At 36.9% G+C, this 20,138-nt stretch overlaps 1 protein-coding gene across 1 annotated transcript; it reads left to right on the top strand.

Moving 5' to 3' along the window:
- The first annotated feature begins 1,110 nt into the window (after positions 1–1,110).
- LOC110041630 (putative E3 ubiquitin-protein ligase HECTD2) lies at positions 1,111–18,457 on the top strand. Its single transcript, XM_089289479.1, has 21 exons — positions 1,111–1,688; positions 1,765–2,453; positions 5,306–5,408; positions 5,930–6,019; positions 6,836–6,900; positions 7,198–7,243; positions 7,566–7,675; positions 8,948–8,993; positions 10,376–10,478; positions 11,158–11,281; positions 11,681–11,780; positions 12,845–12,952; positions 13,226–13,358; positions 13,846–13,934; positions 14,067–14,228; positions 14,726–14,800; positions 14,979–15,066; positions 15,702–15,808; positions 16,147–16,262; positions 16,715–16,864; positions 17,332–18,457. The coding sequence occupies exons 1-21, from the start codon at positions 1,581–1,583 to the stop codon at positions 17,450–17,452; spliced, it is 2,733 nt and encodes a 910-aa protein (XP_089145605.1). The 5' UTR covers positions 1,111–1,580; the 3' UTR covers positions 17,453–18,457.
- Positions 18,458–20,138: the final 1,681 nt, after the last annotated feature.

Raw genomic sequence — 20,138 nt, 5'->3', positions numbered from 1 at the left:
CCTTTTCATATGGCAGCCCTCTTCCCCCGTATACAGATGTCTCACATTGCGTGCCATCTCCACTGGTAACCCACTGAGAGGGAGAATCATGTGACATGAAATAAAACGTACACATAATGACTTCATAGCAACAGTGATGTTTCTACAAAAACGGTAACACTTGTCGAGCGTTACGTAACCGGACGGGCAAATCGCCCACACAAATAACATGATAATTAACGAAAAATATATGTCAGCTCTTTCAGTACAGTTTGACCGCTAATTTTTATTCGTTGCCAGCTAACTGTTAATTGCCATGAAATTTTAATGATAATCGTTGACAGTTTCTTTTTCTCGTTTCATCTCGTTATCTAAAGGTGGCGGGTTATTAAGCGCTAGCGCCCTTCAAAATTATAAAAATTGTGACAACATCACCTATTATTAATTAACTTCTATCCTTGTTTTATCTATCAATTCTCCAGACGTATAAGAACTACTAATTATATTTTTATACATTTCCATCACGGAAAGGTAAAGATGGTCTAGCTGTCATTATTATGCTAAATTTATCATTTGCATTATGGACCAAATCTTTTTTTAGAGCTTCGACAGTCCGTCTGGCATAGCTCCAAAGCAAACATTTCGTTCGGTATTGATTTTAACAAGACAGCTTTGAGGAAGGCACCACGTAAACATCTATAGCAACTGATCGACGAAGTTCATTAAATGAGGGAATGAGGGTAAATTATTCCTTCGCTTGAATCACCCAAGCAACAACAACTTACAGGGACAACCAACATTTAGTCTGGAAATTTTTTGAATATTTTAAAAATTTCAACTCAGGTCGTAAAAATTTCGAGATTTTTTTTCTTTGTTTCCCTGTTTGACAAACTTCCGTCACAAGTTGTGATGTATTAAGCTGATAAATGTCTTTGGTTGTAGCATATGGATTGGAGGCTCGTTTCATGAGAAAGAAAAGTAACTGGGGCCACTTGGTTTCATCACAAGACTGGAATGAACTAAAAAGTTGCAGAGGGTTGGAGTCAATTTCAGTCGCCCATCCTGCAAATGTTTATTTTTGCTTTGAAAATATAAAGCGACGAAATCTAATATCCTGTGGCTAGAAATATGAACTCGACATCAGTATGTCAAACTTCCTTGACAATCAAACATGCAAGGAAAAGCTGAAGTGATCGAGGAAATTTCTGGATGAAAAATTTTCTTGTTTTCTCAGAGCTGTGCGGATAATGTAAAATTGTCGGTAATTACGTTTATTCTGTAGGTAAGGGAGAAAAAAATTGAGTAGTGGGATATGAAATATTGATTAAATTGTTGACGAGAACTATTACACCTGTTGTAAGCAAGTCTCTGAAAAGTTCCTCTTCAACCAATTGCATCTTACATCCCGGTGACCAACCAATCACATTGTAGTGTCATGCCACGGTCGAGCGCACCCACTCATGCCAATTAAAAACAAAAAAATGGCTGTCGGATGTTATGCACGGTGCTGAAGTTATCTTCACATATTCCTTAGTTTTTTTTATCCGTGGTTTGGATCGGTGCTGTTGAGAGATTTTCAGATGGATGATTAAGTAGGAGATATGTCCGGTGGGGGTGCTAAAAACCCTTCCACTCGCCTGCTACCGCCGATAAAGAACCCTCTCTTCAATCCGAATGAAGATCAGGAGGAAGTGCGAGTCACAACTGTCGTGAGTTGTCTGTGTCATTTTCTTAATTTTATTTCACTGTTCGCGTCGTAATGATTAATTATGTGTGCTGTTACAGAACAGTCATCCAGAACGGCCGCGTCCCGGGAGAAGATTAGGTGGTTTGGCAAATCTTTTTACTTCACGGCATCGAAATTCCGGCTCTCCAAGCTCGACGCGCGAAGAAATCGAAGGAGGTAGCGAGAATGTCGGCGACATGGGAGAGAGTTCAAACAAGCTCTCTCCGTCGCTGTCTCCACGCAGCGATAGGCCTGTTTTGAACAACTTAAAGAGACCTACGAAAGGGACAACCGTGACAACAGAGGCTACAAACTTGGATACGGGGTCAGGGAATGTGAAAACCTTGAACTCAAGGGTACCAAATTCATCACGCTTCGCTCGTAACCTCAGCAACACAAATGCAATGGAAGCTAGTAACCGTGCGAATAATTCTACTGGGGACGTGCTTTCTGATAACGAGGAAAGCAAACGAGTCTCTTCTTCAAGGCAAACTTCAAGACCTGCGATATCTGACAAGAAAAGGACGGCTCTTTTGCATCGAGGTAAAGAGAAACGAAGCTTGCTGTTAAAACAAGATCCTGAAGATGGCGAATGCAAACTTCTGTCAGTATCGAAATCGCAACATCAACGGCTTGAAGCGACTTCGTCGGACAGTGAAGTGGTTGTTCGTCGTAGCAGTCGTTCAAGAAATGAGCCGGAGAAAGAGCCGCAGAAGAAGATACGATACGACAACGCGCTGTCGCTAAGGTAAATTGAATCATTTCCTTGTTGTGTGGTATATGAGGTCATGCATGCTTTGTGGTTTTACAAGCACTCAGACAAAAGTTAGCACTCACCAGCTTCATTTAACACTTTTGTTTCTTTCATTGATCGTGACGAAAAGATTAAGCGATTGAAATCGCTTGTCACCCCTTAAGGCTTGCATTGTCCCTAATACAGGCGATCTGAAAGCGAAGAAAAATTAATGATAATAAATTAAGCTTAAGTTGATCAAACTGTAGTATTCACGATCGTGGGGCGAAGGGAGAAATATTTACATCATGTAGTATTGTTTATTTAAAACTACAGTTTCAATCGAAGGTATTTCTTACAATAAACTGTGAACGTGTTTTATATTTTTCTAGAATAAATATGATTGTCTTTATTCCTAAATTGTCACGTGTTTCACCTTGAAAAAGAATATAAATATGGTTTTGAATTTTAGAATGGTTAATATGTTCAGATTGTTATCACTTTTTTGCTTGAATTCTTTTCACTGGTCTGAAGTAAAATAAAAATAAAATAGGAATTTAAATACATGTGAGTTTAATGTACTCTACTTTAAGATCCATTAGTCATTTTTAAGTTTTAACCTGCAGGTAGCACTAGAAATTTCTAAGACAGGAATTTATTATCATACATGTATGTATTGGACTCTACAGGTGTATGTTTATTTCAGTGTAAAGCAGGATTGATTTACATTTCGGTTATCAAATTGTTGTTGAAGAAACAGAAAATATTTCCAGTGTCTCCATGGAGTCATAGAAACACATTATATTGTAGGTGGAAGTTTAGGAGAGTGAGAACTTTGTTGGATCATTGGCTATGTGCCATGGCTAAAACTCAACTCCAATACTTAATAGTGTAGAGGCCAGGTTCCTTGAATTCTAATAGTCACTCAGGAGAAAGTAAAGTGGCCTTAGGCTAATTTCATCTAGTCAAAGACAAAGTGTAAAAATAATATCCCAGTGTTTCAGCCAGAAAATTTTACTTGAGGGCCAAAGTAGCCCCTTAAGATCTTTTTTAGGGCCAATATTTTAGGAAAGGGGCTAATAAATTGAAAGCTACAGAATGAAAAAATGCATCAGGGTACCAAGGAAAATAAAGCAGTTTATTAGGATCTATGATAAAATTTATAGTTAGTGGTTTTTGAAGTGTTTCTACTCAATAAAATTTCTTTTGAAACAGATACTAGTATGAAGGATCCGTGCATTACAAGAGAACATGAGGTAGTCAATGATCAAGGGTTTGCAATGCATTATAGGGCGATTTCAAACACGTTCAGCCATTTGGAAGTTTTCTGATATGAGAGAATCAATACAGCAAAGCAAAAGCACGGATTGACTTTTCTTATGCTGAATGTTTTAGAAGCAAAGATCTTTCAATATGATTTTCTAGGTCATAATGTGTGACAAAATAACTGTTACTGATTGCCAACACAGAGAAATGTAGTCTCCATTATGCCGTATTATGGCGACTAAACCAGAAGTTTTGGTCGCCAAGGATTAAATGTTAGGTGCATTGGCAACGGTATCGATCACAATTTTGAGCCCTGGATGACTTTTAAAATATTATGCCTATGTTAAGCCTGCAGTCTTGTAAATGGAAAGGGCCAAATTGACCCTTTTTCGTTTTTCTGGGGGCCATCTCTGATTGTAATGCGGGATTTCCGCAATGGCGGGCTCTGGTGGAAATACTAATGTCCCTCTCTATTTTGGAAGGTAGTGAATGTTCCTCTTCACCTGCTACAAATTGTTTGCTATCTAGAGGGTCCGAAAAAGCTTCACTTCCTGCTTGGCCTTCTAACAAGCACCTCCCAAATTTTGCTTGCACTGGGCAAGTATTAGTTTACTTTATTTTAATTTAGCTGGCAGAAGACTTGTCTGGCCCCTTACCCATTGGGCAAGTTAGAGTGAATTGTTTCTTGGCTGGCAGGAAAATCTACTTGTCCTGGACGAGTGGGCAGCACTATTTTTTGAGCCCTGCATCTACATGTACCTCACATTTTCTGGAGAATTCAGTTTCTGAATGACATATTAAAATTTTGTATACAAGTCATAGTACTTTCAATGGACTAATAATGTTAATGAAGGTTAGCACACAAAATACAAGGCTTCATCTGGATGTGTTCTGATAAGATAAGACAAGATAAGACAAGATAAGATACTTTATTTGACGTGGAGTTATGCTAAGTTGCACATACATTGTATTCCTTTTCTGCTGCCTTGTTAGGTCACGTTTTCTCTCTAGAAGATAGCATGTGGAAGTCACAGCAGCTGCAGGACCAGCTGTTAAATGTTGCTTAGCCAGGTCATGAATACATGCATATGCTCACAGGGTTCTACATTTAAATGCAGACTTGTTCCAGTTTGATCATGAGCAATATGCTTAATGCCTTAAATTTCTTTTGAATCCAAGACTACTCTAACTTAATATTATAAACTAAATGCAATGTCGAGACAGCAATACCGCATCAGCGGCTAGTTGGGAGAAAATACATTCTTGTATCAAAAGGATTTGAATAATGGCAGGTATATGAAAAGCTACACAAATTTAGGTTTTTAATAGGCGATTTGCGTGATGGCGTATTTGATGACAACTTCCAGAATCCTTCACTTTAACTCTTCCTTATGCTAATTAGGGCGATTGTTATTTAAACCCCACTGGGAATACAAAATTTAGATAATAAAGAAAAAACAAAACAAATTCTGGTAGTTGTAGTCAAATGACGACAACATGCAAATCTGCTATTGATTTCATGTTCTTTTGACTTAATATTTGACTAAATATGTACATATAAGACTAATATAAATAACAGTTGGGAAATTTCTAAATTTCAGAAATGACATGAGGACAGCTTTGGCTACAGGAGACTATCAAACTCTTCTTCAATTTTTGACAACAACATTTGATTCTTTTTCTGAGATGACGGCTGTATTCATGGTATGGCAAATACAAATAACTTATTTACTTACTCCAAGTTCATTTCTGATGTGCAACTTGTGAAATCAGGGGCCGTTTCTCAAAAGCCCGCAAACTTTTCGGGCCGACAAAGCGATTTTTAGTTAATCAGTATTTAAGACAGATAGATGTATGCGCCTGAGACTTCTTGTATGAAAAGAACCTCTGTTCATATTAAGAATACGTGCATGAAATAGCTCTGAAGACATAAGGTTTGAGATTTTGCTACGACTTCTCAGGTACAAAAACTTTTCGGGACCTTCAAGAAGTGGGCCCCTGGCCTTTGTCCCACTAGGGATCATCTTGATGTATAATCTGATGTAACTTTCCTTCTACTAGAGTCACCTTCTGTGTTGCGTGTTCTTTGACCTTCACTATTTACATTGGTCCTTGGAGGTTCCCATCCTGGCATTTGACTACACAGTTTTCACGAATGTTGCAGTTATAATATTTTACTAGCGTGTGTAATAAACTTCTGTTGTACTTGATGTTATTTATTGCAGAGAAAAGATGACTATAACGCTGATGAATTTGGTGAAAGTGGTATTGATCATGACTTTGTCAGAATAACATATGAAACTGTCCTTACTCTGGTAATTGTAATTTTAATTAAAATATGTTCATGCAGTGGTTTATTATATTTGCATTTTGAGTACAGAATTATATTGCCCTGGCAAAAGGTTAATCAACCTACAGTAGGGCTATTTGTATAACAGTGCTTATTTTTAAAGGCTGGATCTTTGCAACTGTATATTAAAAAAAATGAGGAAATTAAAAAAGCCTCTAGTCTACCCAACATAAATATAGTTAAGAATATTTAAAGTGATGATCTGACTATGCTTAGTTCTCACATGAAAACCATGAAACCATTATAAGCCATGGCTAAGAACAATGCTCTGAATGTTATCACTTGAAGTGTCAAGACAGTGGTAATCTAAATAACCTTTTTCATTACAGTTTGCATTTGTTTGCTTGCATTATGGCAGCTGTAGACACTTGCACAGTGAACATGGCATGCAGTGAGAAATTTGCCTTCACTGGGCTATGTCATGGTTTGCGCATCTATATTTTTTAAGTTCGTCGTTTGTAATCTGTGTTAATCTCCTCCATCCTTAGATATCCTTGTTCCTTTATGGTTTATTATTATCTCGTTCTGTAGTGTTTTTCTGTCTATCTTATCTTTTCTATCTTGTACATCACCAAAACACTGTGACTGAGTTCCTTTAAGGATGTCACTTAAACCATTTTGAATGAAATAGTATCTGAAACAGCTGATCTTTGGTTTCTGATTCTCATTACCTTCTACATGACACATCTTTTCATAGAGTTCTTTCATGTTGTACATATTAGCCTTTTTTCCTTTTTCTTAGTATATCTTTTTTGATATCCTTTTTGATTTTATAATTTAGCCTCAAGATGTGCACAAGAATGTTCTCAAGTCTGTGGTAAATAGCCTGTTGCAAGACATCAAAAGGTAACATCTAATGAATTTACATCTTTTGTGATCTACACAACTTATTACATCATAGCAAGTGGCTTTCAAGCAGTAGCTTGAATATAAGTATGTTGTGTAGGAATGTGTATTAACTTAGGAATTGCACAGTCATCTTAAATTTTTCAATCACTCAAAAAGTTGATTATGGTATAGACAAACATACCATGTGAACTCTGGTCAAACAGTCTTGGCTAACCCATATAGTTGGGAACTGTACACTTTTATATAATAAAAATTAAAATCATTGATTTTGGTTTGTTTTCTCACCTTGTACAGACAAAGAACAAAAGATGATCTTAGAGCATACACAATCCTTTTACAGGTAATAATGTGCTGTCTTCCAAATGCAAGTCATTACTAAAAATCAATGAGCACAGGATGAGACAGATTTTGAGCTATTACACAGTGTATTGTTAAAATGATGCATTTGATGGTTACAGACAGTACTGGCAGACAGATCAAAGCATGGAAAAACATCTTGGAACATTTTACAAAAACATCTCTCAAAACCGTTCATAGTACAATAAGCCACCTTAAGGAAAAATATTATGTGCGTCTAGTTTAGCAGGATTAATACGGTTAAGTCACACAAACCACTTTTCGAGTCCTTTGAAGTACGTGCAACACTATTTTTATCATTTCAGAATCCTCAGTTCAACAAATCCTCAACTTACGTAATCTTTGCTCATCTTCTACGACAAGTGTCTTCTCTAACAGATGGGGAGCATCAGTATCTTGTGCACTGGTTCAGAAGGTAAAACAGTTGAACCTTGTATGCCTGAACTGTTGGACCTGCTATTTCAAACTCAAACCCATTTCCCTTTGGTTTGCCTGTCTGTCATTTATTATCAGCTATTTTGAACTCCCACTATTTCAAACTATTTTTTGTTTACCCCAAGACAAAATAGTGGGGTTCAACTGTATTTAAAATACTGTCAATAACAACATTGTGGAGGTGTGGTTGCCTCATGGTTAGTGCGCTCGTCGCTGAATCAAGTGGTGTGGGTTCTAGCTTTAGCCAGGGACATTGTGTTGTGTTCTTTGGCAAACACTTAACTCTCACAGTGCCTCTGTCCACCCAGGTGTATAAATGGGTAATGGTGAATTTAGTACTGGGGATTAACCCTGTAATGGACTAGTATCCCATCCAGGGGGGACATACTCTTGGTCACTTCATGCTACAGAAACCAGGATAAGCTCCAGCCTGATGCACCTCTTGGCTTGTATGCAGACTTACCTAACAACAACATGGTCCTTTAGTAAATGGTTTGAACCCAGGAGTATCAGTGGTTCATATCTATAGTGTGATTGGCCGGGTTAGGGTTAGTTCTTAAAAGAACTGCTCTTGGTGACTGACATTGACCTTGACTCTGAAGATGACCTCTACTCAGATTGTCAAAATGTGAGTCACTAACAACAGTTCTTTTCAGAACTACCCTCACCCAGATGATCACACTATATGAACAACATGGTCCTTTGGTTAAAAAAATTGGTATATAAAACCCAGTTAAAACAGCTGAATCTTCACTAAAGGCCACCTCTCTACAGCAGCCACTCTTTTGGTCCCAGCTGACAGTCCATACACTCACTCTTATTTTAACTTCTCTACAATGGCCGCCTCTCCACAACTGCATCTAAAATGGGTACCAACTGCCAAAATAACCTGTCAACAATGACCACTTAATCAGTGACTGATGAACAGTGTAAGCAAAACCCCATTTTTTATGGTAAAAAGGTTACCAAACTTGATCCGACCACACGCCATTGGTCTCTCTTTCTGTCTAGTTTCTGTCTTATTCATTGATATAGTTTGAATGCGTTAAGTATTTGTAAGCTAAAATAAGCATTTTCTTTAAGACAAAAAAAGTTGCACCCCCAAAAACGGTCTGTGTCATGTTACACCCCTGCTGTACCTCCCCATAATGGACACCTCTCTATTATGGCCACTTACCTTTGTTCCCGAGTAGGCCATTGTGGAAAGGTTCAACTGCAAACTACAATAAATTTATTTATTGTCCTTTTCTAGATTTCCCGTTAATACCTTCAAGGCCACTATAACAAGAATACAGCAGGTATTGTTTAATATATAGATTTAGCGAAGCCTAAAAGCAGAGCTCCTGATTGCAATAACTGACGATAAAGGAAAGAGAGAATTATTTTTTTCTTGGATCAGAAACTCAAAAAATGATCAATTGTGAGCGTGTAATTGTTCAGCGTATGGTTTTGCTATTTTTTCCAATTAAATTTTAACAAACTATACCCAACAATCCTAACCAAGATTGTAGAAATTACGTACGCAATATATTAGGGACTTTCCAAGAGACCATTGTACAAGGAATTTGTCAAAAGAAAACTCAACAATGCGCCAGGGGTTAGTTTGCGCCAAAATTTTGCCTTTGCAAGTACTCCTTCCTTCTCCCTCAGAGAAATAACGTGACTTGAGCCCGCGATCCAATCGGCACACCAGTAACTGGTCAGCGGTCAACTTAAAAAAAAAACACGCAACCTCGATGAGCTCTAAACTTGAGCCTGCGATATAGTCACCTGACACTGGTCAGCAGATAGCTTGTTTTGACAGCTGTCAATTAGCAATGGCGGGGACACAAAATCAAAGATGTAGCTATGGTAATGGTGCTACTCTCTTAGTTTTGAAGGTCTTGGTGTACGGACAGCCGTATGTACGTACGGACAGTCACGTGACAACCAAAATTTTTCAGATCGATGGGTTACCACATTTCTAAGGTATGGGGCTCTGCTTGCGCGCCTTTGGCGTGCAGGAGCTCCACTATCATTTTCAAGAGTACCAAATAGACCATTTCCAAGTTCCCTTGTGCCTCTGTTTCAAAATGAGTCCTTGTGCAAAACCTTTCTTATGAAAACGAGTTTGATTTACATGAAAATGAACTTGTAGGCAGAACTCATTTTCATATGTGAATGGTTTTGCATGTAGACTTGTTTTGACACAGAGTCAAAAGGCAACTCAGAAATAGTCTATTAAAGTGTGTCAGAATATTTTGTATAACTAATGTTCTGCTAAGTGATTGTTACATAATACAATTAATGTACTGCTGGGGTAATTGTTGCTTTGAAGATTTAAAAAGAGACTGTATAGAGAAGGTACATGCTTGTCTTCTGTACTAAGTATTGATGTTAATGATTGAGTAAAAGCTTATAACCTGAGTGGTAGGTAAAGCAAAGGAAACACACCATCCTGTACCTTTAGAATAAAGTAACATTATGAGTTTAAAACAAAACAGAACAATATAATAAGTACTATACATTACTATTAATTATTGTTTCCAACAAACTACAGAATAATTAACCCTCTTCTGCTCTGAATTATTTCATATCCCAATCAGCAAACAAACAGGTGTTAAATTAATTTTTATTGAAGATTATACACTCAACTGTCTTACATTCTCTGACAGTAACAAGACTTCTTTCTTCCTTAAAGTTTATTAGTGTTCGTCTGTTTCCAACGAAAAGCAATGAACTGCCTCCAGATGAGAAATGTACTTGGTGGATTCCGTCTGCCGTAAAAGTTCTAGCACTCTTAAGTATGGTTAAACCCATTGTTATTAAATATTAAATTATTTTGTGAAAAGTAATTGTTGAATCAGATCTTTTTGTATTTATATATTAAATACTTTAATAGATATTTTAAGTTTCTTTTTCATTAATTCAAAAAAGATTGCTTTTAATTCTTAAAGCTGGCCTTTAACAAAGTAAACTTTCTGGTGAATGTTTAAAAAGTGAATATTAATTAATTAAAATTAACTTTTGATTCTTAACTAGTAAATGTTAGCCAATAAATCACTAATATTTATCTTTTTGAACAAGAATGGAAAATATACATGTAGAGCCATGGAGTGAAACTTGTTAAACCTTAATCAATTTGATTTGTTTATTTGTTGTCATTCATGTATAAATTTGCTTGTTGTGATTTCTTGAGTTTTCGTTAATAAGAATATTTGACACCATGTACACATACTCAAAATAGAAATTTAATAAATCTTTTATTAAGGGTAACATCTTAATTTGCCATTTCACGAGGGGGAAGAGTATTTTTAAAAGAGACCTTTTTCCCCCCAAAAAATCAGCTTCATAATGGCACATGATAAAACGATTGATTGGAAAGTTCACCTTGAATTGATTGTTTTAGTTTTTCAGTTTTTAGTGGTTACATTTGTTAATAATAATAAATATTTAATAATAATACTTTGCTTTGTTCATCAGATGCATCCAATTGGCTGTTTACTCCTCCTCTTGTGAATCACAGCTATTTCTATAATCAATCCCTTGACCACATTGATCTCATGAATGAATACTACTCATGGCAAAATCCTGGAGCCAATCCTGGGTGAGTGGATGTTTCATGATATGGGGTCACTGAAGATTATGAATATCATCAACAAACAAAAAATAATAAGAAAATATAACAAGTGAAAAATTTTGGCAAATATGCTTGAAAACAGTGTTTGATATTATACATTTTACCTAAGAAATAGAAAACATTTTCCATGTTATAAAGGGGCTCAAAACAGTTTCCAGCGCTTAGATTTTGACTGGTCATTATAACTACTCTTTATCACTTGATGCTACAATCAATGCCCAAAATTCATGATTAAATTCTCTGTGGCATTTGAGAAAATTAGTCCAGCAGTGTTTGCTTGCGTACAAAAGCTTGCATTGAATCACCGTTAACTCATCGACCGGTGAAAGATGATTGTCACAGATATTGTTCTCTCTTTGGTTTTAGCAAGTTCTCCTTCTGTCAGTATCCATTCATTCTAAGCTTAGCAGCCAAACGGTACATCATGCAAAAGGATTCTGAGTCACAAATGATCGTCATGGCTAGGGTAAGTTAACATTTCCCAGTTTGGAATACATTATGCATCTTTGGTTAATAACCAGTGGTCCTGTCTTTGTAATTTTTCTTCACGGCAGTTGTTTTTTTTTGCCAGGAAATTCACTCCTCGTTAGTAACACTTGCTTCATTCTGAGTTGGTGTTGAGCAATGTGTGCATGTACATGTATGCAAGCATTATTTTCTCAAAGACTGCCTGGGTTTATATTTCATTGGCATCCACTTTATGGAGACAACCAGACAAATTCATCTGAAAGTCTTCATTAACTTTCCTGGCTGTACTTATATATTGTATACATAACTGGGACACACTGTTTCAAATCCTAAATACAGTGTTGGAAATTAGAGCTCGCCCAATCGCCAATGTAAGTGTGAAAAATGTCTGGCGAGTACAAATCATCGATCACCCGCCTGTTTGGCAAGCATGAGTTTCATCTTTAGGAAATTATTTAAGCTTAAATATTATTGACGCTTCTTTTTATTTTCCATTTTGGCAAGAATATCTCTTAAAGAAAACTTACAGTGCCTTTTTTCACCTTGTTTATCTTAAGACGTTGGTAGTACTGAATTGCATGAGAATTGAAGATTTGCTTGCTAAGTAAACGACATGGATATGGATAGAGAGGTTTTCACTTGAGTGTGAAATGTATTTGCCATTTGCTTTGGTTTTGCATTGCTATGCTAAGCAGTTGGCTTAAAAAACTTGCACTGCTTTGTCATCTAATCACCCAAACAGGTTTTCCCATGTGTTGGGTTGGCTACATTAATTTGCTTTGAGGTTTGATTGGTTCACTGAATTGCCTGTGTCCTTTGTGATTGGCCAAAGTGATTTATTTGATGGTTTGGTTTTACAATACTCAGTTGTAAATTGATTTCTGTTTAGTATAAAGTATTCTTAGTATGCACTGTAGGCGACAAATATTTTCTTTCTGACAGTTGAGTGTAGATAAACACAATGTAGCTAGAGTGATAACTTAAGTTTCTAGTTTGTTGTCCTGTGCATAAAAATGGAAGTTGTTGATAACTGTCATTCCTATTCTTGTTTCTTATGAGCAGAAAAGTCTGGTAGCAAAAGTTCAAAGGAGAGAAATGCCAGACATGGGAATGCTCTTTCTCAACATCAAAGTGCGCCGGTCTCACTTGATTTCTGATTCACTGAATGAGGTAAGTCTTGTCTGATATTAATGGGTTGCATGTGATCTTATAATAATATTAACCATCATTTTTCAGCAGGTGAACACTTAAATTCAGTAATCAGTGTTTGCAGTGGCTAGACATGTGTGTAAATCTTTGAACTAAATTAAGTTACATCCAAACTTACATCATGTGTTCTCTTGACATTAATACTAACAAAGAGATGATGCTCCTTAATTTTAGGAATTACTTGGTCAATAGATGTATTTTATTAAGATATTCCATGTTTTCAACTTTTTTTAGATTTCTCGCAAGCAAAGAGACTTGAAGAAGAAGCTAAAAGTGACATTTGCAGGTGAACCAGGACTGGACATGGGTGGGCTAACAAAGGAGTGGTTCCTTCTGCTGATTAGAAGAATCTTTAGACCAGAGTATGGTAAGAAATTACTGTCCAAAAAAAAGTTATGTCATACTCCCTCTGTCACCTCTTTTTTCAGCAGTCCATTGGGACTAAGTTAGAGTCCTGTTTTTTGTTCCTATCATTCTGAAGGGGAAAAAAGCTTTAGTTATTTTCTGTCTTAGCACTTTCACACTTTCAAGTGTGATCTCATCAGTTACACGTATAAGGAGTAAGTAGTTTATGTGTTCCCTCCCCAATCTTTGTCTAATATGTCCCTTTTGTAAACATTTTATGTTCTCATAGGAACATACAACTCATTTGATTTGATTTGATTTTGTAATTGCAGTACACAGTAGCAGATGTTTGAAATGTACATGTTTATGTTGTGGTTTTAATATATTTTTAATTTTATTAATAAATTAATTCACCCCCAATTTTGTTGACAAATGCGTGAAATAAAATAGCATTAAAATTGCAAGTAAAATTTGACACTAAGAAATGCTCCATCTACTTCATATTTCAGGTATGTTCACTTATAATGAGAAGTCAAGAACATACTGGTTTAGTAAAACATGTATGGACAATGACTCTGAATTCAACTTAGTTGGTGTTGTATCCTTTTTAGCATGGAGAACACTTTAACATTCATGTATTAAATTATTAATGGTAAACTTATTACTGAAGAGTCAGAATAACTACATGAGATAATCATGAACAATATATTATTTCTTAACAATGTGATAGCTAATGGGCTTGGCAGTTTATAACAGCATCATTTTGGACATTAGATTTCCTCCTTGTTGTTACAAGAAGCTCTTGAACCCAGCTGTTGTTCCTTTTCATAATCCTAATGCTTCAGTTGGTCTTGCACAACTAGGACTTCAAGACCTGATGGATACCATGCCAGTAAGTCTGCTGAATAATCAGCAAATAAATATGACTGCCGGTTTAATGAACAGTTATTCCATGAGCACGAGTTGGATATATGAACAGTAGCGTCCATTTGGCGCGGAAATATGCTCGGATATTTGTCCGGGACATTATCTTTTCCCAGAAGCAAGAGAGAGCTTGGAGGTACAGATAATGTCCAACGACAAATATCCGAGCATATTTTTGCGCCAAATGGAGGCTATCACGTCTATTATCCTTCAAATATTTTTCACAAAACACACGGTTTTGAAAAATGGGAAATATCACTTGGATATTCCCCAGTTTTAGCTGGGAAATATTCAGTCACGGGACGCATTTAAACCAATGGCACGCGAGTGAAAATATTTGATGGATTATAAGAGATGTTAGATAGCCAATGAGGCATGTAGCACTAAGTTGCCTATAGTAGTAATTATTATTTTAATAAAACTTGATATCTGTGTGCTACATATTAATTTCTCACTGTTTTGCAGGATCTTGGGCGAGGCCTCAAGGAGCTCCTGGAATATGAGGGAGATGTAGAAGAAGATCTTTGCCAAACTTTCCAGGTCAGTTATTCCTTCCCGTTTAAAAGGCCACAACTACATACACGTAGACAGAGTTTGTGTTGCTAACTTAAGGGTGTCTATCTGATTATTTATGTTTCTACCATCTTTATTATACTGCCACCTGCCTTTTATGGTTGCTTCATTCGTGGCTGAGAGTAACGCTGTTTTAATTCCTCAGATTTCTTTCACTGTGTTTGGTGAAGTTGTCACCCACAACCTCAAGCCCAAGGGTGACAAGATTCCGGTCACAAAGGAAAACAGACAAGGTATTAAATTGCTGTTGCCTAAAATTCTTACTCAATAAGCCCTGTGGTTTTAAGTAAATTTGTCTTATGGGCGATGGGCTTCTTAGCAAATGTTCACTACACGTTGAAACAAAAATTACAAGGAACGGCTTCTTGCATTCCGTTTCTAGTTTGCAGTAAACGGAGGTTCTTTAAGTTAGTAAGTCATCTGTAGAATCTACTGATTTTTCTTGCTTTAGGCAAAAAAAAAAAAAAAAAAATGCAGAGCCATCTACAATGGCTGTGAAAAATGCGTCAGGTTAATTAAACCTCAAAGCTGAAACATAAAAGTTGACGACTCGTGTAAGCGCGGGAAAAGTAACTCAGACTTGGTGTTAGTTGATTTTGATTGGCTGAGAGGAGAACACTTATGATTGGTCAGGGCACTATGAAGCCAGCTGAAAAGCTCAAGAACCTTAGAATTAAAGCTAACTTATTGTTATTTCGGAAAAGCATCGGAAATCCGTTGTATGGAGAGTGAGTTTTATGCTTGATGTGATTGTCTCGCCGTAGACAAATGCATGATTCTATATGAAAGTTTGTTCGAGTTTGTGTCTCGCAAATGTTTACGCAAGATTTTTTAACCCATAAATAAAATTTGACCCTTTGTTTTTCAGAATACGTGAATCTTTACGTGGATTATCTGCTGAACAAGTCCATATACCAGCAGTTCGCTTCGTTTTATCATGGCTTCCACAGTGTGTGTGCCTCCAATGCCCTCATCGTTAGTATCAATCGTTTTGTGTCATCTTGAGATTGATTAAATCGGATTTAGCACAGAGAATTTCCGTGTAAACTTGAATCACTGTTCTCTTAAAGCAAACTCCTGTCGGCTTGCCTATGAAACTTCATCAGCTTTTAGTTATGAAGTCTTCCAAGATGTATTTGATGGCTTATTCTCTCATTCCTTAGTACTTTGTCTTCTGTTACTGGCGTGAATTCTCCTTTATAAGCCTACTCACAAGAAAATCAAAACAAACTGAAAGCATCCTGATGATAAATTGCTGATTAATAAATACGTTATGTTTATACGTATTTATATTGTCATTGTGTTCCATGCAGATGTTACGTCCTGAAGAAGTAGAAATGTTAGTCTGTGGGAACCCTGAGCTTGATATGGATGCACTGAGAAAAGTGACAGTTTATGATGGCTACACGAAGAACGATCCTGTCATCAGGTTGGTGACGTTCTTCTCTTAGTTTCTGTAAAATATAGTTATTTATACGTAATATCATCATTACGCAAAAAAAATATTGAGACAATCGGGGAAACTGCCGCATTAAACCACTTTTTGTTGTTGGAATGAGTACTTTTGCCCTCCATGTTTAATACTACATCCGTAATAATATTGAGAGCAAAATAAACGAATTTCAATTGGTTGTAGTAGAGGACATTGTTCGTAAATTTTTTTGTTCGCCAGGGGCAAAATTGTACCGAAAATTCTGGATGATATCCTGAACACTGTCAAAGATGCAAGTCTAGCTCCGAAGATTTCCGAAGTCGACCCAAAGCCTTGAGATATGATATTTTTTCTTAATTGACCAGATTCCATTCAATTGCGTGTATGAATAGTAATCTTAGTGTTAGAAAGTTGGGTGTTTTACCTGAATGTCCTATTAACTCTGCTAGGTACTTCTGGGATGTGGTTCTGTCGTTTTCTCTGGAACTGAAGAAAAAGCTGCTTCTGTTTGCGACGGGTAGTGACCGTGTTCCGATCGGTGGCATGGGTGAGATGGAATTCAAGATAATCCGCATGGAAGTGGCTCACAGTACTAGCATGTAAGTCGAGATACATACGTGTTATTGACCTAGCGAGGTCTGCCGGATTTCGGCTCGGTCCATAAACTTGCAATAAAAAAGAACGAGACCACTATTTCCCAATACGGACCGAAGAAGGAAGTTCAATAAAGTATTTGTTATAATGGCTAAAAATTGATGCGTCTCCGCGATCCATTTTCGGTGAACGCGCGCGTCATTTCCCACGTTTCACGGGTGTTTGTGCAAATAGCAAACTTGTCTATATAATAAAAAAGAAAATGACGAAAGAGGATTATTAAAATTGTATTGTCTCGTTTTAAAAACCAATATTTTTACCACTCGAAAATACTAAATTATCATATCTTTTCGTCACAAGTTTTCCTCAGTAACTGCAATACTTACCTGTCTCACTGAATTGTGCTGAATGTTCTTGGAATTTGACGCGACATCAAGACGCTCAACATTTCTCTCTTATCGTTTCTCTGCAGGTTGCCAATGTCTCACACATGCTTCAACCAGCTTTGTCTTCCTCCGTACAAGAACCGAAAAGTTCTCAAACAAAAGCTCACTATTGCAATTTCCAACGCCGAGGGCTTTGGAATCGAATAGCCAAACGAAGAAACGACTATTTGTCAGTTCGTCCTTACTCAGTGGTTTCTTAGTCAAAGCATGTCTCTCGCGGGAAGTCCTTGTTGAGAGGCCATGCTGTTCTGTGTATGTGTGACGTGAACGCATGCGTGGAAACAGCTAGTAGATTTCGACATGACATTTACAATTTTCGTTTTCCAATGCCGTCCTACAACACGAAGTATTTAGCTAAAATACTAAAGGTTACTTAAACCTTAAGAACGTTTTTGAAATTTGTGAAAAATGTTGCAATGTTTGCCATTGCATGAAATATTAGGTAATGTTCTGTAAGGAGCAAACGGTTGGAACATCACTAAGATTGTTGATTTTGATTGCCAAGTCTCCCAATAAAACACTATCGCAGAGTTTTTTTTACAATTAAGATGGTTCATCTCCTTACATTGAGCAATAAGTTTTGTCAGACAAGTAGAACGTGCAACACTTCAGCCAACCCAACCATCTGTTAATGATTGATTCCAGTAGAACTCGGCATAAAAGTTATCAACCGTTTGAACAGAAAAAGATTTGGAAATGTTCCATTGAGGATGTTCAAAACTTTTTAGAGCAAGTAAAACACGACCTCAGTTAGGATAGGTTTTGTCTATGACGAATTTGTTTTGAAATTGTACAGTTATAATAGTTGTAAAGTGTACATACTGTGTCTTCGATTGTAGATAGTGGTTCTTCTCCGAGCAATTTATTTGGTGTAAACGATGTAATGGATTTTGTGACGATTTTCTGTTAATAAGGGTTGACTGTCAATCTGGTCATGCTTTTGTAGGGAAAATAAATAACATCCAAGATCTGTCAGACGGTTACAAGGAATTCTTTCCAAATAACAATGCTTAGTTTGCTCTGAGACACGCCTGCAAAGGATCACGGTAGTTGCATTCAGTTCTGTCAAGTGTTGTTAACTACCTTGAACCCAACGAATCTCAGAGTGACCTAAGGATTGGAAAGTATAAATAAAGTTCACTTGGTCTTTGATCTTGTCTCGTTCTTGTACTTCGCAGTTTACTTTCTTTACAAACATAAAGCGCAAGAAGTTAGAGGACGTTGCGTTGAAATTACACGAATTATGGGAGGAAGCTGCGGCGTGTATTAATGCAGGCCCAAACTAAATTGAAGCCTTAAACAACGCATAACGCTCACCGTAGTTCAATAACAATTACTACATTCTCTATCCATACACACCATACAAACCCTCTGTTTTCAATCACTAGTAACTGGAGATTCAGAAATTTGAGATCTTAAACACAGAAGTTGTCCAAACAACAGCAAACAACACCGGGAACTACACTCACACACACTACATCAACGGTTCTTACAAATACTTAATCCTAGTTCGTAACGTGCTGATTTCCAAAACTGCTCAACAGACCGCGCAACAGCACTTTTTATTTGCAAGTAAAGTTTCCAACCATTTTGACCTCATAGCCCAGTTTCAAACTTTTTGAGTTTCTTGTAATGGTCTTCGTGATTTGTATATTGCCTTTTTCACATTATTTTGTCCAGATGATATTGCTGAAATAGTGAAAATTTCCAATGAAAATGATTTCGACTCAGTGGAAAGAATGAAACTTGTGCCGAAGCGTTATTTCGCTTTATGCATACTGCGTAAGTCCTTACATAGTTAAGCATAAAATTAGAGTCATTTCTGACGTCTAATTGATGGTTTCAATCATTGTAAAAGAACGCGAACAAGATCGATTCAGAGCACCCCTAGAGATATTTTGAGATGTTGTTGAGTTGTTGTTACTTAGAGTCATAAGAAAATGGCAGTTTTTCGTCCCCAGAGCACGCGCTCCTTTCGGTCAGCAACATGAAACTTTTACTTTGCTGACCATTTTGTCGGGTTACTTGACCACCCTTCTTATCTCTTTGATTCCTGGATTTTCCACTCGAAAATAACTTGCTAAAATGGCGTCGATTCAGCTAAGTAAACAAGCAGATAACAAGTAATATACAGCGTGGAAATGAGGTAAGGTGACTCTTATAGCGGAGCGGTGCAGGAGTGGGGCTCCATACCTTAGGTCATCTGGTAACCCATCGATCTAAAAAAATTGGGTTGTCACGTGGCTACCCGTACGTATGTACGTCCGTCCGTACGTTTTTGATACCATGATTGTAGCATGATTGTAGCAAGCATAACACGATAAATGAATTTGGTTTCCATTAAGGTTTCAAGCAACAATTTTCTTTTAGCAAAATACAGAGAAACATGGACTTCATAGCCTTCAGTAAGTAAATAAATTCTACATAAATTTCAGAAGCTGCGTTCTTAGAACTAAGCTTTATTCCTCTCGCAAAAATTTTAAAAGTTATCGTTGAATCTCTTCGCCAAGCGCAAGAAGTTTGTACTACGTGCAAAATGTAAATTTTCATATGGTCTTTTACTTTCGTGATGAGTGATTCCGGTCATGAATTCCTGCTTTTCCCGTCAAACTTTTTGAATTAATTAATACAAAAAGCTTAAATTATAAAAACTCTTTTTCCTTGGCCATCGTAGCTTTAGAAGAAACAAAACACAAACCGCGGTGATAAACATGGAACCAAAACGCATGTTAAACAAAGTTAATTTCCTTGACGTTTCGTATGTACAACATACATCTTCAGAAGTGACCGTTAACTAGATTACAATCGAAATTTAAACGCGAAGAAAAAGAAA

This window comes from Orbicella faveolata, unplaced genomic scaffold (genome assembly GCF_042242905.1).
Source record: "Orbicella faveolata isolate gen_17 unplaced genomic scaffold, um_ofav_v1 contig_1, whole genome shotgun sequence".
Classification (NCBI taxonomy): Eukaryota; Metazoa; Cnidaria; class Anthozoa; order Scleractinia; family Merulinidae; genus Orbicella; species Orbicella faveolata.
Note: the sequence above shows the minus strand (reverse complement) of the source record. Positions and strands in the feature narration are given on the sequence as shown.